Source organism: Carlito syrichta, unplaced genomic scaffold, assembly GCF_000164805.1.
Source record: "Carlito syrichta isolate Samal-C Ts95f unplaced genomic scaffold, Tarsius_syrichta-2.0.1 Scaffold142960, whole genome shotgun sequence".
NCBI lineage: Eukaryota > Metazoa > Chordata > Mammalia > Primates > Tarsiidae > Carlito > Carlito syrichta.
In genome coordinates, this window is record NW_007087056.1 from 23,244 (window position 1) to 38,498 (window position 15,255).

The following is a 15,255-nucleotide window of genomic DNA, read 5'->3' on the forward strand; positions in this document are numbered from 1 at the left end:
ACACTCATGGCCACCCCAGCGTCGACCTGCTGGGCTCTGGCGATCCTTCCGCCTCAGCCTTTCAAGTAACTGGAACTACAGGCACACGCTACCACTGCTGGCTAGTTTTTTAAAAATATATTGTAGAGATGAGGTCTTGCCAAGTTACCCAGGCTGTTCTCGAGCTCGTGAACCCAGGCAATTCCCTCATCTCGGCCTCCCAAAGTGCTGGGGTTACAAGTTTGAGGTGTGCCCGGCCTTATTTTTTTAGTTGGGGGTCTCACTCTGTCACCCAGGCTGGAATGCAGTGGCATGATCACAGCTCACTGCAGCCTTGACCTCCTGGGCTCAGGTGATCCTTCTGCCTCAGCCTCCCAAGTAGCTAGAACTACAGACTTCCACCACCATGCCTAGTTTGGATTTTTGGTACAGACGAGGTCTCACTTTGTTGCCCAGGCTTGTCTCAAATTCCTGGGCTCAAGCAATCCTCCCACCTCGGCCTCCCAAAGTGTTAGAATTATAGGCCTGAGCCACCGCATCTGATCTGGCAGATGTGCATTTAAAGGTGGTTGTTGTCATCACATAGAGAAATAACATTTGTCAAATGCCTGGTAAGCCAAGTACATTACCAGGCTCTTCCATACTGTTATTTAATTGGAATCCACATTACCACAAACTGAGGTAGGTATTATTACCCCTTTTGACGGTCAAGGAATTTAAGATGCAGAGAGGTCACTCACCTGTCAGAGCCAAAGCTGGAACTTAAGTCTGTCTGATTTCAAGAAGTAGGCTCTTTCCAATCATACCTGTGCCTGGGTCGCAGAGGCTAGAAACAAGGACTTGAGGCTGAGAACAGGAAGGAGAGATCTCCCTGGCAGGGTCACTGCTAGTACCCTCACACACAGACATACCTCAGTCCCAGTAATTCCCTTGAGACAGACTTAGGTCAGCCCCATGGTGATTTTTTTTTTTTTTTTTTTTTTGAGTTGGAGTCCTACTCTTTCGCCCAGACTGGAGTGCAGTGGCCACTCCCGGCCACTTGCAACCTCGACCTGCTAGGCTCCGGCGATCCTTCCGCCTCAGCCTTCCAAGTAGCCGGAATTACAGGCGCTACCATGCTCGGCTGATTTTTTTATTTATTGTAGAGATGAGGTCTCGCCAAGTTGCCCAGACGGGTCTCAAACCCGCGGGCTCAGGCAATTCACTCACCTCAGCCTCCCAAAGTGCGGGATTACAGGCTGAGCCACCGAGCCCTGCTCCATGGTGATTCTTGATCAAGAAAAGGGGAGTGTGAAAGGTTTTTTATTCTGTGGGATCTGTGCCTCTGTAGATAGAAATCCTGCCCTCCCGTTCCTCCTGACAGTGCAGCCTCATCCCAAAATGGATAGGGAAACCTTCTCCAGCTCTTCTCTTCCAGCTTATTTGAGGTGAGAGGAGTTCTCAGAGAAGGGCCCCTCACAGGCCTTGAGGGTCATTTGGCTCAGGCTTTACTGCCACACAGGGCCTCAAACGTAAGTTTCTAATGTTAACTCTGAGTATGGTTATAGTTACACTGTTACTCTGATAGAACAGGAAGAAGGGACTTACCATAAAATTGATTTAACTTCTATTCTAGAAACTTCAAATATATACAAAAGTAAACAGAGAGTACAATGAATCCAGTACCCATGATCATAGACTTAAATTATAAAATAGAGGCCAGGTATGGTGGCTCATGCCTGTAATCCCAGCGCTTTGGGAGACCAAGGTGGGAGGATCACTTGAGCCCAGGAGTTCAAGACCATCATGGACAACATGGCAAGATGTCGTCTCTACCAAAAATAAAAATAAAAAATTGGCCATTGCTGTACTAGGCTCTGGTGTGACTATGTACTGTTTGAGCTATGGCCATCGCCATGTTTCCTGGCTTTGGTCCCCTCCCCTACCTTGGGGAGATGAATCTCCTCTTTTTCTCTCTCTAATTTGCTTTCTACATAAACATATTTTCCATATTTTCTACATATTTCTACATATTTTCCAATCTAAAAATAAAAATAATTAAAAATAAATTTTAAAAATTAGCTGGGCGTGGTGGCATGCACCTATAGTCTTAAGTACTCAGGAGGGAGGCTGAAGTGGGAGGATCACCTGAACTCAGGGAGTTGAGGTTGCGATAAGCCATGATCGTGCCACTGCACTCCAGCGTAGGTAACAGAGTGAGACCTGGAACCCCCCCAAAAAAATACACACACACATACACAAATATTTACAATTTTTAAAAAATATAAAATAGGATCTACATTTTCCTGTGAAGGAAACTTTTCTATAAGTTCTATAATGATCTTGTGAATAGTATCTTTATACCATATTTTTGTGCTGAACGTGTTACTTGGTCAAATGCAAACTTGCATGTTTTTCTTCAATTTTAGGTGGATTTGGAGCTTCATCAGATAGGAGGGCTATGGACCTTTCCATCTTTCAGAGGACCTGTCTCCCAGAGGGAGCAGATATGGAGGCCAGTGGGCCTAGGGATTTCTCACCCTGTCTCAAGCCTCCGCAGAGTCTGAGTGGGAACAGCTGCCTCTTCGAACTCAGGGCAAAGGTCTAAACTCTGCTTCCTGCCAGTGGCCAGGCCTACAGCTCCCACCTGGTGCTCGCCCCAGGTGACAGTGCATGTAACTCCAGGGCCAACTTCTCTCTGTCCCTCTGCAGTAAGTCAACTACAGAGCAGGTACAGGGCAGCCTTGGCGTGGCCAGCTAGTTCTCAACCCTGAGGGGGTGGGGGTAGGATTTGGGAACATGATCCTGGTGCTGCCCTCTAAGGAACCTCCAGACTGCAAGGAAAAGTACCTCAAGCAGAGTGATGAAGCCCCCAGGGGTGCCTGTGCTGGGGTTCCACCCATTGTTTGCTCTGGAGGCAGCTCCTAGGTACCCTGATTCTGGGAGAGGTGTGCACAGGGCAGGCGCCAGAGGTCCCCGAGGGCAGGGCCTCTGGGCTTCCCATTCTTTCACGGTTCCCACAGCGCCCAGGCCCCACTTGCTCACAATGAGCTTCAATGCTAGCTTTTGACTGAACCTTTCCCCTTTGTATCTGTCTCTGTGTCTCTCAGCATCTCTGTCTCTACGGGGTCTCTGGCTCTCTCTTGTTTCCCAACATCCTTCCTGAGCCCCTGGGGAGCAGAGCTGGGGGGCCGGGCAGTGGGAACGGGACAGCGTCCTGTTCTCACCAAGGACAATAAGGGCCGGAAAGGGCTGGAGCCAAGGCCTGGCGCAGACTCCCCCTCCCTGCCTGCCCTGGGCTCCCCTAGCCCCCGCCCTGACCCGCTGGCATGCCCTAAATGCCAGTCGTCACTCATGCTAGTGTGAGTCCCAGGGAGTCCGGCCTCTGCCTGGGTTGGGAGCCTGCTTGCACTTGGCCTCACCTTCCCACTGTCCTCTTCTCCCACGGCATCACCTTCTGCCCCAGGAGCCTGTAGAGCACCCACTGGCCAGTCTCCATACCCGCCAGCCTCTACACTGGCGCCCACAGCTCCCTCCCCTGTATTATTTACTCCTGCTTCCGGGACTGGCGCGGCTGCCACGTGTGCGGGAGCAGGAGGAAACATCTGGCTTTCCTCTGTCCTCCAGGGACCCGGCTGCCTCTCTCCCTCAGGCCGGCAGCCTCCTGGGTGGAGCAGAGTCCCAGCCATCCAGGGGCCAAGAGGTTAACACCTCTGCCCTTTGCACCCTCAGGGCTCTGGAAACCTTGAAGTTCTTACGCCCCCTTACTTAATGATGGTGAGTAGGTGCTGTGATACCCCTGCCAGGGTTAATTGGCAGGTCAGATGTGGCAGCCTGCAACCAGGCACCAGAGATAGGTGGGGTGGGGAGCAGTGGAGGTCGGCGCCAACCTGCCTTGTAAATGCACCCATTCATAGAGGAAGGGGTCATTATTCCTGGGCCACATGCTGCCTGGGGTGCCTACACAGTGGGTGGCAGCAGATGCCCAGATCCCTTGGCACTGCCCTGGTACCTGCTTTCTGGTTCCTCCCCACCCTCCCCTAGCCACAGAGGTGGTGCTCGCTGGCAGGTCCTACCCAAGCCAGCAGCTGTCATGAAAGGCATGGTGACCTCAGGTGGCCGGATCCCTAGGGCCCCTGGATTGTGTGTGTTCCCCTGGACTGGGATCTGGCCCTCTGCCCACTACTCCCACATCATTATTGTTGTTGTTGAATTCTCACTCTGTTGCCCAGCTGGAGTGGCATGCTCACAGCTACTGCTGCCTCGACTTGCTGGACTCCTTCTTCCTCAGTCTCCCAAGTAGCTGGAACTACAGGTGCACACCACCATGCCCAGCTAATTTTTTGATTCGTTGTAGAGATGAGGTCTCGCCAAGTTGCCCAGGCTGGTCTTGAACCCCTGGGCTCAGGCAATCCTCTTGCCTCTGCTTCTCAAAGTACTGAGATTACAACATGTGTGAGCCACCATGCCCAGCCTGCTCTCACCTTAGATTAGGAGAAAGTCGAGGTTTGCCAATGAGTCCCAGAACCAGCCCAGCCTCCCTGTAGGTCCAAGGCCCATTTTGGATAACCTCACCTCCTCTCGCAGAGGGTTCCACGTATCACAACCCCCCTTAGGACCTCCCCACAACCATCACTAGGTGAGTTAGAGCCTAGAACTGCTATCCTCTCAGGGAGGCCTTTATTGACCTTTCTGCCTCCACTTCCAGCCTATGGAAGAAGAGGTTTGATTCACACTTCAGTCCTCCCGACTGGACCAGTCTTTCGGGCTGTCCAAGAAGTTGGCTTGAGAGACCCAGCAGCAACCCTCCTCCCCAGCCCTCAGGGCTGACTTGTACGGTAGGCCCAGGTAGGGTGTTGGTCTCTAGGAGGAAGCCGTGAGCTCGTGGTGCCCTCTGCAGGCATCTTGGATAAAATGCCTAGCTTCCATCTTTGGTTATAGAAGGGCAAGGGTCTGGTGTTGGCCACCAAAGAGGGGAGTGGGGCGGGGTGGCCTCTGATTCTTTATCAGAAGTCTGAGAGGCTGGCAGTCCTCACTTCTTCATTCTCACTGGGCTTTCTGCCCTAACGCAGGCACCTCCTGTGCACAAGATTTTGTTCTGGAAGGGCAGGTTCTTTCATTCAATCCACCCACTGGTCTTTACTGTCCATTATCAGGCACTGAGAAAAATACACAGTTGGCCAAGATGTGATGTGCACCCTAAGGCCCACTCCATCCCAAGGCATCAAAACAGAGAGACTGGCTGAGCAACCTGAAGTCTTTTTTTTTTTTTTTGGTCAGGGTATCTTCTGTGCCCAGGCTAGAGTACAATACAGTGGCACAATCATGGCTCACCACAGCCTCAAACTCCCAGTCTCAAGCAATCCTCCCACCTCAACCTCCATACTGGGACTACATGCGTGTGCCACCACACCCAGCTAATTTTTTGTAGAGACAATGTCTTACTACATTGCCTAGGCTGGTCTCAAACTCCTTGGGTCAAACAATCCTCCTGCCTCAGCCTCCCATAGTGCTGGCATTACAGGCGTGAGCCACTGCACCCGGCCAACCTGCGTAGTCTTCCTAAACACAGGTGTGCATTCATGCTGGAGAAGAGATGGGTCCTGGAGGCACCAGTAGGGAACTCTCACCTAAGAATTTGCAGCAGAAGGGGCAGGGGGCTGAGTGACAAAGTCCCCAGGCGGAGCCCCATGGTACAGTGCAGGGTGAAGGGCCTTTCCCTCCCTTACTCTTCTGCCTCTTCACGCACTACAGCCTTCAGCACCCTTTCCCAAAGGTCAAGACTGAAGATTATTTATGTTGTTTTCTTCCATGATGAGACTCACACAAGTATATGCCACTCAAATGCCTGGCACTCATGGTACTCAATAACTGTTAGGTAAAAATGAACCTTGGAGGAAGGAAAGCCTCATCCTTCCCAAGGTCTGACAAAACAACTTGTCTTTTTTTGTTGTTGTTATTGCGGGGGTCGCCCAGGCTGGAGCACAGTGGCATGATCACAACTCACCGCAGCTAGGGCCAGGCTCGGTGGCTCAGCCTGTAATCTCAGCGCTTTGGGAGGCCGAGGTGAGTGGAGTGCCTGAGCCCACAGGTTCAAGACCCACCTGGGCAACTTGACGAGACCTCATCTCTCCAATAAATCAAAAATTAGCCGGGCATGGTCGCACACGCCTGTAGTTCCAACTACTTGGAAGACTGAGGTGGAAGGATTGTCAGAGCCCCGCAGGTTGAGGCTGCGGTGGCTGGGAGCGTGCCACTGCACTCCAGGCTGGGCGACGGAGTGAGACTCCAACTCAAAAAACAAACAAACAACTCACCGCAGCCTCAACCTCCTGGGCTGTCGATCCTTCCACTTCAGCCTACCAAGTAGGTGGGACTACAGGAATGCATAACTCCTATTTTTTTTTTTCTGTAGAGATGAGGTTTCGCTATGTTGCCTAGGCTGGTCTCAAACTCCTGGGCCCAAGCAGTCCTACGACCTTGGCCTCCCAAAGTGCTGGAATCACAGGTTTGAGCCATCATGGGTCTCTCAAGCCAACTTCTTGGATGGCCCGAAAGACTGGTCCAGTCGGGAGGACTGAAGTGTGAATCAAACCTCTTCTTCCATAGGCTGGAAGTGGAGGCAGAAAGGTCAATAAAGGCTTCCCTGAGAGGATAGCAGTTCTAGGCTCTAACTCACCTAGTGATGGCTGTGGGGAGGTCCTAAGGGGGGTTGTGATACGTGGAACCCTCTGCGAGAGGAGGTGAGGTTATCCAAAATGGGCCTTGGACCTACAGGGAGGCTGGGCTGGTTCTGGGACTCATTGGCAAACCTCGACTTTCTCCTAATCTAAGGTGAGAGCAGGCTGGGCATGGTGGCTCACACATGTTGTAATCCCAGTACTTTGAGAGGCAGAGGCAAGAGGATTGCCTGAGCCCAGGGGTTCAAGACCAGCCTGGGCAACTTGGCGAGACCTCATCTCTACAACAAATCAAAAAATTAGCTGGGCATGGTGGTATGCACCTGTAGTTCCAGCTACTTGGGAGACTGAGGAAGAAGGAGTCCAGCAAGTCGAGGCAGCAGTAGCTGTAAGCATGCCACTCCAGCTGGGCAACAGAGTGAGAATTCAACAACAACAATAATGATGTGGGAGTAGTGGGCAGAGGGCCAGATCCCAGTCCAGGGGAACACACACAATCCAGGGGCCCTAGGGATCCGGCCACCTGAGGTCACCATGCCTTTCATGACACCTGCTGTCTTAACTTTGTGCACACCCAGGCAGGCAGTGGCAGATGAGGCCAACAACATGTCACAGCCCACAGAGTTACAAAGAATCAACTTTATTGAACATTCAGGGCTAATTTCTCTTCTTGCCTTTGCCCGTGACCTTGGCTGGTATGAGGACTGGAGCTGTTGCCTGGTACATGGTGGAGGAGATCTTGTTGATGTAGTACAGACCAACCATGGAGAAGATGAAGCTACAGGGTGAAGACAGAAAGGTCATGGCATCAGCTGGCATGCTGCCAGCCTGGTGCCTCCCAGGGCAGACACTAGCATCAAAGATTTCAAGCTCAGGTTCAGAAAAATCGGGAAAGGCAAAGGAGGAAAAACAGAGAGGTAAGTGTAGGGTGGAAAGCCTGGCACTATTCCAATAGGATCCAACGCCAAAGTACAGGGCACTGCACCCCTTACCCAGCTGTCAGACACATACCATGTGGTGACACAGACTCGGTGGATGAGGCCAGATGCAAAGAGGGCCAGCAGGAGGCAGAGGAGAACTGGGGAGGCAAGAAGACACAGGGCAGGTGGTGGTCAGAACACAAAATCTCAGGCACTCATGTGAAGTTTGGGAGAAATCTGGGGCTCTTTAAATCTTGGGGAGCCTGCGTGGAGGGTATGCACAAAAACAGTAGGACTTCCAATGGCCTTAATAATGCCCAGGACATGGAAGTAGCAGATGCAGGCTTCTCACCAGCTCTGCCCCATGGCCCTCGTAACCTCCCTATCCTGGCTTTCCTCCCATCACAAGGAAAAGGAAAGGTGACAGGCAGCAGAGCCTGAAGGGCAAGACGTGCTCCCACCTGGTGTGCAGGGCCCAGGCCTTTCCAACAGAAGGCAGCCAACGAAAACCACTTAAGCTGGCTGACCAGCAGTAGAAGCTGAGGGCCTTGCTACCTGAACGCAGGCTGGAAGCCAGAATGTCTGGATATCCTTGTCCATGGGGACAGGAAAGGATCTTGGGACATGTGGGGACAGGATGGGAGAGAAGGTAGAAGGACAGAAAGCAAGGGTAACTATGACCTTACCTGCCTGGGAGGGGAGGGCAGGGAAGGCAAAGTGGGCCAAGAACTCTGTCCCACAATAATGGTTTTTTTCAGAAGCAATTAAGCCATATACATGGAAACAAAATCTAATAGAAGGCCCGAGGCTGCTGAGTGGAAGGTGCTCTGGCAGCTTGTAAGGGATGGGCAGGGAGAACAAGACCCAGAGGGGGGCAAAGACACGAGGACAACAGTGACAGATCTTATACCACATGAAGGTTTTACCGAAGACTGCATCTGCTATGGATTTTTGAGCATGTGGCATTCTTCAGGTGATCTGGCCTTGATGCCTAATTTGCTTTATGAACTTAATTCCCCATAAATAACTAAGTCATCAGTTCTTGATTACATGACTGATTTAGCAGGAACATTTTCCAAATGGAAAATATCTAGCAGTTACTCTAATTTGGTCAGGATTCCTGCTGCCATAGAAATCTGGTATATCTACTATTAGGTTCTTTATAATCCACTCAAATAGACAGAACTCACTAATATTGGATCAATTTCACACTGGAACCCCATCAGAACTTGGTCCTGTTTCTTCTGCTGGGAGGGACAAAGAACACCTCCCCAGAAACAGATGCAAAGCATCACTCAAACTTCCCTGTTCCCCTCAAAACTTCCCTGGGAGCTAGCCAGAAGGTACCAAGGTTTCATGCTTTCCCAGGCCTTCTCCAATTCCAGGCGTCATCTGTCTCCAGACAGTTTTAGCAAACATATTTCCCATTTCCTTCACCATCTAAGCACCTGGAAATTTGGCAGCAGGTGCGGGGATGTCAGAGAGGACAGGGTTCAGATACTCAACTCCAATTTTCACTTACTCTCAGGGAAGATCTTTGCTTGGAATCCTTTGCCAAAGACAAGATTCTCCAGATTATTGAAGGCCTGGGTTGAGGGAGTTAAGGAGCAAGGCGTGCAACGGGGGCAGAGCTGCGTGGAGCAGGGCAAGGGCACCAGCCTACGTGGCCCTCCGCCCTCCCTACTCTCAATAACCTCCCCCTCCCGCCGCAGGGAGGATACAGTGAGAGAGAAGACGAAGAGGCCGGAGCCAAGCAGGCCCCCCTGGATGGTGAGCCACTCGGTGGAGGCCAGCTGGCGGCTGTACATCTGCATCCCAGCGAAGAGCAGCAGGGACAGGAGGGAGGACAGCGCCAGCGAGGTGCCCGTGCCCACCACTGCGGGGATGCAAGAGGGGAAGAGAGTCAGGCGCGGTCTTCCCTCCAGGAGCCGCAGGCAGATTCGGCGGATCCAGAACTCGGGGGTCCGACGGCTTCCGAGCACTCCCAGGGACGCACCACACTCCCAACTCCCCACACCCCGCGGCCACCCCGAGGTGCTCCCCGGCCCCGGACGCCCCGAGCCCTCCAGGTCCGTGAAATGCCCGTTCCCTGGAGCCCAGGACATGTCAACTCTGCCGGGAGGGGACCAGAAAAGTCTGCCTGCCCCAACCCTGAGCCCGACTAGCACGTTCCGGAGACCCCACAAGTCCAGATACCCATCATGCCCCGCCAGTGAGTCCAATCGGAGTCTCCGGCCAAGAAAGGAGAGCCGAACCGGGTGCAGTTAGCTGTGCGCATGCGTCGGCGCCGCACGCGGACTCGCCTTAGTCCACGTCTTCCTCTTGCTTGCTCTCGGCGCCTGGACTTAGCGCCCTCTTCCGACGGGGAGGAAATGGCATCGAGGAGCATCCACAGCCACCGCCCTGGTTCCCAGGCTTTCCCTGTGCCCTGTGCATCCGGGGCCACTCTGTACAAGCTGCACCTATCTCTTCAAGTCATTGGGCCCATGCCTATAGCCTCTAGCCTGCCTCTGTCTTTGCCATTTATGTCATCTTTAGTGCGTGTTCCTCAAATCTCCCTGCCCCATGATCATTGCCTTAACATCTCCCGTGGACTCTTGCCCAACCCAAAGGTAGTGCTCCCAACGCCCCTCTTCCTCGGCAACTAACCTCCCGCTTTATGAGTAAGAGTAGGAACCAATGAAAAAATGCAAATATGAGAAGTGGCTCCCCCCTCAAATACACTTTCATGCTACCCAACCCCCCGACCGGCTTTCCAGAACCACGTGGGGAGAACTATTTCCCACCCCCTACCCCGACGGGCGCTGTTCGAGGCTGGTCCCTGGAGCATGCGCAGTGCCATCTCACCCCCACCCCCTCCCCACACCCCCACTGAGCTCCTGCATTAAGCCCGGGGTTCGCAGCCGCAGCCGGGATCAAGCACCCGGGGGCGGGCGGGCACGGTAGGGCCATGGCTGAGGGTGAGGATATGCAGACCTTCACTTCCATCATGGATGCACTGGTCCGCATCAGTGTGAGTTAAGGTGGGGTCGAGGGGACGGGGAGGGGGCTCATAGGGGTCCGGGGCAAGCCGGGACCTTGAACAGGTGGGGATCCAGAAAGATGCTGGGATGTGGACAGGGGGCTGGTGATGCCAGAAACGACTGGGAGGATCGGGATGCAGGTTTGAGAGGGTAATCCCGGGAGCAGCCCGGAGGTGAGCGTCGATGTGCTGGGCGGTGAGGAGCTGGGAGCAACCCGGACGCAGCGGGTGGTCTGGGGATGCCGCCAGCAGTGCACCAGGGCTGGGTCTTCTGGGGAAAGGCGCTATGTTACGAGGAGGGGGATGTGTGAGCTTGGATATTTTCCAAGAAAACTGAGGACAGGTGGGGGATGATGAAGGAGCCGCTCCAGGATGCTGTTCCCAATTTGGACCCCTCCCCGAGACCCCACCCCACCGCACCCCCACTCAGGGCTGTCTCCGAGCCTGCGGTTGTCATGGCAACCCGTGCCCGGCTCTCCCAGGGGCGGTGCCAACCCTGCTCCCCCCCACCACTTCCTTCCCCCTCCCTCCCTGTCCCTCCCTCCTTTGTGTCAGCTGCGCCCCTGACCGGGATGGCTGCGAAGAGAGGGACCAAGGTGAGGTGTGGGGGTGGGGCATAGCCTGAGGACCCCCACCCCCGCCACCAAAGGGGGAGGGGTACTTCCGGTGGGGAGGGGGGCGAGTAGGCGGGGCTCTTGTTTTCCCCCTAGCTTGAGGAGGGGGTTGTCACTGGCTGGGTTGCGCCGCGGGAGAGGGCGGGAGGGCCTGATGGTGGGGGGCAAAAGAGAATGGGTTGGTATGAAGGATTGGAGCAGACAGAAGTGAAGGATGAGGAATGGAGGTTGGGGCCGCCGCAGGCCGTAGCCGCGGCGGAGGATGGATGGAGCCGGCGGGAGGATGGCGAGCCAGCGGCGCCTGGCTATCGAGAGGAGTCACGGCGTGGGGGGAGGGGATGCTAGAGGAGGAATGGGGGGTTCTTCACAGAACTGCAGATTGGGCTGCGTTCTCGAAAAAAATACCAGGGGCTGGCGGCCCAGAGACGGTGGGGGGGGGGGCGACAGGTGAGAGGGGGATGACCAGCTGGGAGTAATGGGTATTGGGCTTGAGGCCATAAGTTCCAACCATCCCTCTTCTGGGTCTTTAGCTCTGCAGGAAGGAAACCTTCCAGGGTCAGAGGGCTGGAAAGGTCTATGAGCCAGACCAAGGCAGGTGCTGGGGAAAAGCAGTAGGTAGCTTGTCGTGCCCCTTCCTAAGACCACTGGGGTCTCTAAGGGCAGCCGAGGGGCCTGCTGAGATATGCCTAGATGTCTAAGCTCTGACCTAGCCTCCTGGTCCCTCCACAGACGAGCATGAAGAACATGGAGAAGGAACTGCTGTGCCCGGTGTGTCAAGAGATGTACAAGCAGCCACTGGTGCTGCCCTGTACCCACAACGTGTGCCAGGCCTGTGCCCGGGAGGTTTTGGGCCAGCAGGGCTACATAGGCCATGGAGGGGACCCCAGCTCCGAGCCCACCTCTCCTGCTTCCACCCCTTCCACTCGCAGCCCGCGCCTTTCCCGAAGAACTCTCCCCAAGCCAGACCGCTTGGACCGGCTGCTTAAGTCAGGTGGGGCTGGGGCCTGCGGGGAGGAGGTGGGCTTGCTGAGCCATTCATCAGGAAGCTGGAAGGGATCCCTCACAGGGTCAGGGGCATCTCTCTGTCTTTCGGGGGCCAGAGATACTGCTCCTCCAGGCTCCTGTGAGAGCTGAGCTCTCACACCATAAGAATCTAATTTTTCAATTGAACAGACTTTTGCCATCTCCAGCCAGCTGTAACTCTCACCTCCTCTACCTCCCTGGTTCATCCACAGGCTTTGGGACGTACCCGGGGCGAAAGCGAGGTGCTTTGCATCCCCAGGTGATCATGTTCCCGTGCCCAGCTTGCCAGGGTGATGTGGAGCTGGGGGAGCGGGGCCTGGCCGGGCTTTTCCGGAACCTCACCCTGGAGCGTGTGGTGGAGCGGTACCGCCAGAGTGTGAGTGTGGGAGGCGCCATCCTGTGCCAGTTGTGCAAGCCCCCACCACTAGAGGCCACCAAGGGCTGCACAGAGTGCCGCGCCACCTTCTGCAATGAGTGCTTCAAGCTCTTCCACCCTTGGGGCACCCAGAAGGCCCAGCATGAGCCCACCCTGCCCACCCTCTCCTTCCGCCCCAAGGTGAGCTAGCCCTTACAAGGCCTGGGAAGGGAGGGACATGGTGGTGCTAAGCAGTTGGGGACACTGGGCATTGTGGGTTTCCAACAGGAGGGGGGCAGGGGTTTACCTCGGCTAAGCACCTTTCTCTGTTACAAAGTCCCTGGACAAATCAACATCTTTGGGCCTCCATCTCATCTGCATGGAGGAGGTAGTGTCTGCCCTGCAGTATCCATACCTGCAGGGTTGTTGAGAGGATCACACGAGATGATGTTTGCGCACTAAAAAGCGTTATCTGTACACTAAACAAGGTGTGTGTGCATTCATACATTGAACAAATATTTATTGAGCGCCTATGTGTGTGGTGCTATTCTAGGCGTTGGGGATACAGCAGTAAACAAGATAGACAAGGTTAATTACTAACCATAGGCTGAGATGCATTATCGTTGTTATTATTGTTATTACCACACGTTCTAGTGAGATAGCTGAAGAGAGGCGCAGTGCTGGTGAAATGGGCAGTGCCTGGCGCCCACAGGAAAGGATCTCTTTGATGCCAGTGTGTGCCACCAGGTGGCACTATGGAGCACCACCAGCTGGTCTCTCCACTCCCGTCCAGCCGGTGGAGGGTGGGCACCAAGCTCAAGCTGCTCTAGTGGTAGGTTGGCACCTTACACATGCCATTGGCTGACTGTCTCATTACTCTTTGTGCCCTTAGGGCCTTATGTGCCCAGACCACAAGGAAGAGGTGACCCACTACTGCAAGACTTGCCAACGGCTGGTGTGCCAACTCTGCCGGGTGCGGCGCACCCACAGTGGGCACAAAATCACTCCAGTGCTCAATGCCTACCAGGCCCTCAAGGTGAGGACCCCTCCTCATTCAATCGGAGTGCTAACTCATGCTCTTACCCTCTTGTACCTCCTCCTAACTGCTGGCATCTGCCGAGCCAGGCGTGACGCCCACCTCTTTCTTCCCCCTCAGGACAAGCTGACAAAGAGCCTGACATACATCCTGGGAAACCAGGACACGGTACAGACCCAGATCTGTGAGCTGGAGGAGACTGTGAGGCACACCGAGGTGAGGGAGGGCATGGAGGTGGGCCCTGGGCCCTGCCTGGGAGTGGAGACAGGAAAGGGATGTGGGTGGGCATGGCTCAGTCACCTCTTGGAGCTCAGGAAGCCCTGAGGCGTCGAGGTTCTGGTTAAACCAGGTTGGCAGGGGCATCGGTGCCCCAGGCCAAGCTGTACCTGGGGCTGCAGTGGGGGTGGAATGAGGATGGCTCAGGACAGAGAGAGTTGGAAAAGCCCCGCTGTGTAGCTCTGTTGCCTGCTGAGAACAGCACATATCCCTGAGGCTAGGGCGAGGTGATGGCTCTGAGGTGGCCAACAAAGTGACAGACAAATAAGGATGGCATAGGTGCCAGTAGGCGTTAGTTCACACAGGCCAAGCGGACATTAGTGCAACCGTGGCCTCTGTTCTTTGGGTGAGTCCTTAAGGGGTCGGGATTATGATGTGGGCATCCTGGAGGGTTAGCACCAATGATCAGGAGAGGAGCCCACCTTGGGGCAGAGGTGCCACTGAGTCATGAGCCTGGCCTTATTGGAATGGGTGAATAGGATTTCCCCAGAGGCCCTGTGATCCCAGCCATGCTATGGTGTCCCAGGAGGCTGGCACAGTGCTGCCTCCAAGAGGAAGGTAATAAGTCATGCATCCTTTGGGTGTTACTCCCCGGGCAGGTGAGTGGTCAGCAGGCCAAGGAGGAGGTGTCACAGCTGGTGCGGGGACTGGGGGCAGTGCTGGAGGAGAAGCGGGCATCACTGCTCCAGGCCATTGAAGAATGCCAGCAGGAACGACTGGCCCGTCTCAGCGCCCAGATCCAGGAGCATCGGAGCCTGCTGGATGGCTCGGGTCTGGTGGGCTATGCCCAGGAAGTACTTAAGGAAACAGATCAGCCTTGCTTTGTGCAAGCGGCCAAGCAGCTGCACAACAGGTACTCGGCGGCGTGGCACAGGGGCGAGGGCTTCTGGGTGCAGGGACATCGTGGGTGTCGCCAACATGGAAAACTGTCTAGGGCACTGCCAGATGGAACACTGGGGTTCTGAGGCTTTTTGTGAGGCCAGACTGATGCCAGCTTGTCCCAAGGGGCAAGGAAGGAACTCAAAGCAGTTGCCAAGGCTCTAGGGGCAGGCAAGGCAGAATCAAGGGGAAGGGTGATTGTCCAGATGGCAGTGCCTGACCCTCTCTCACCCCCACCCCAGAATTGCTCGAGCTACTGAGGCCCTCCAGACATTCCGGCCAGCTGCCAGCTCCTCCTTCCGCCACTGCCAGCTGGATGTGGGGCGTGAGATGAAGCTGCTGACGGAGCTCAACTTCCTGCGAGGTGAGGAGATGGCCAGGCCCCATGCCCAACCACAGCCTTCTTCCCTTCCTCCCCAGCAGCGGGCCCGGGGGGCAGTGCCCACCGGGGACCTCCCCGGCCTCCTGCCCGGCCTGGCCAGCCGCTCCTCC

General features: G+C 55.0%; 2 protein-coding genes across 10 annotated transcripts in view; one reads left to right on the top strand and one right to left on the bottom strand.

The window, feature by feature from the left end:
• Positions 1–7,262: 7,262 nt before the first annotated feature.
• KRTCAP2 (keratinocyte associated protein 2) lies at positions 7,263–9,855 on the bottom strand. Of its 5 annotated transcripts, none has more exons than XM_008050078.1 (5): positions 9,755–9,855; positions 9,280–9,434; positions 9,081–9,144; positions 7,650–7,716; positions 7,263–7,416 (listed from the first exon to the last, which is right to left on the bottom strand). In XM_008050078.1, exons 1-5 carry the CDS (start codon positions 9,834–9,836, stop codon positions 7,296–7,298), a joined length of 489 nt encoding a protein of 162 aa, XP_008048269.1. In that variant the 5' UTR covers positions 9,837–9,855; the 3' UTR covers positions 7,263–7,295. The 5 variants fall into 5 exon arrangements, with proteins under 5 accessions (XP_008048269.1, XP_021564249.1, XP_021564250.1 ...); XM_021708574.1 differs by having other exon boundaries at positions 7,646–7,716; positions 9,755–9,840; XM_021708575.1 differs by having other exon boundaries at positions 9,743–9,777.
• A 473-nt stretch (positions 9,856–10,328) lies between these two features.
• The window catches only part of TRIM46 (tripartite motif containing 46), an 11,087-nt gene continuing 6,160 nt past the window's right edge, over positions 10,329–15,255 (top strand). Inside the window, exons 1-7 of one of the 5 annotated variants that reach the window (XM_008050080.1) lie at positions 10,329–10,581; positions 11,924–12,185; positions 12,430–12,773; positions 13,465–13,608; positions 13,729–13,824; positions 14,484–14,737; positions 15,006–15,127. In XM_008050080.1, the coding sequence (XP_008048271.1) occupies positions 11,930–12,185; positions 12,430–12,773; positions 13,465–13,608; positions 13,729–13,824; positions 14,484–14,737; positions 15,006–15,127 (1,216 nt within the window). In that variant the 5' untranslated portion in view covers positions 10,329–10,581; positions 11,924–11,929. Of the gene's footprint in view, positions 10,582–11,094; positions 11,177–11,293; positions 11,377–11,923; positions 12,186–12,429; positions 12,774–13,464; positions 13,609–13,728; positions 13,825–14,483; positions 14,738–15,005; positions 15,128–15,255 lie in introns of those variants that run through there. The other 4 variants (XM_008050079.1, XM_008050083.2, XM_008050081.1 and 1 more) reach the window with 4 other exon arrangements.

Excerpts from the sequence above, each read along its gene's own strand:
- KRTCAP2 (XM_021708573.1), bottom strand. The coding sequence starts at position 9,663 with ATGTCCTGGGCTCCAGGGAACGGGCATTTCACGGACCTGGAGGGCTCG. Across the intron at positions 7,717-9,080 it reads AGCAAAGATCTTCCCTGAGA|TTCTCCTCTGCCTCCTGCTG; the intron begins GTAAGTGAAAAT and ends TTGCCTCCCCAG. Across the intron at positions 7,417-7,645 it reads TCTGTGTCACCACATGGTAT|CTTCATCTTCTCCATGGTTG; the intron begins GTGTCTGACAGC and ends TTCACCCTGTAG.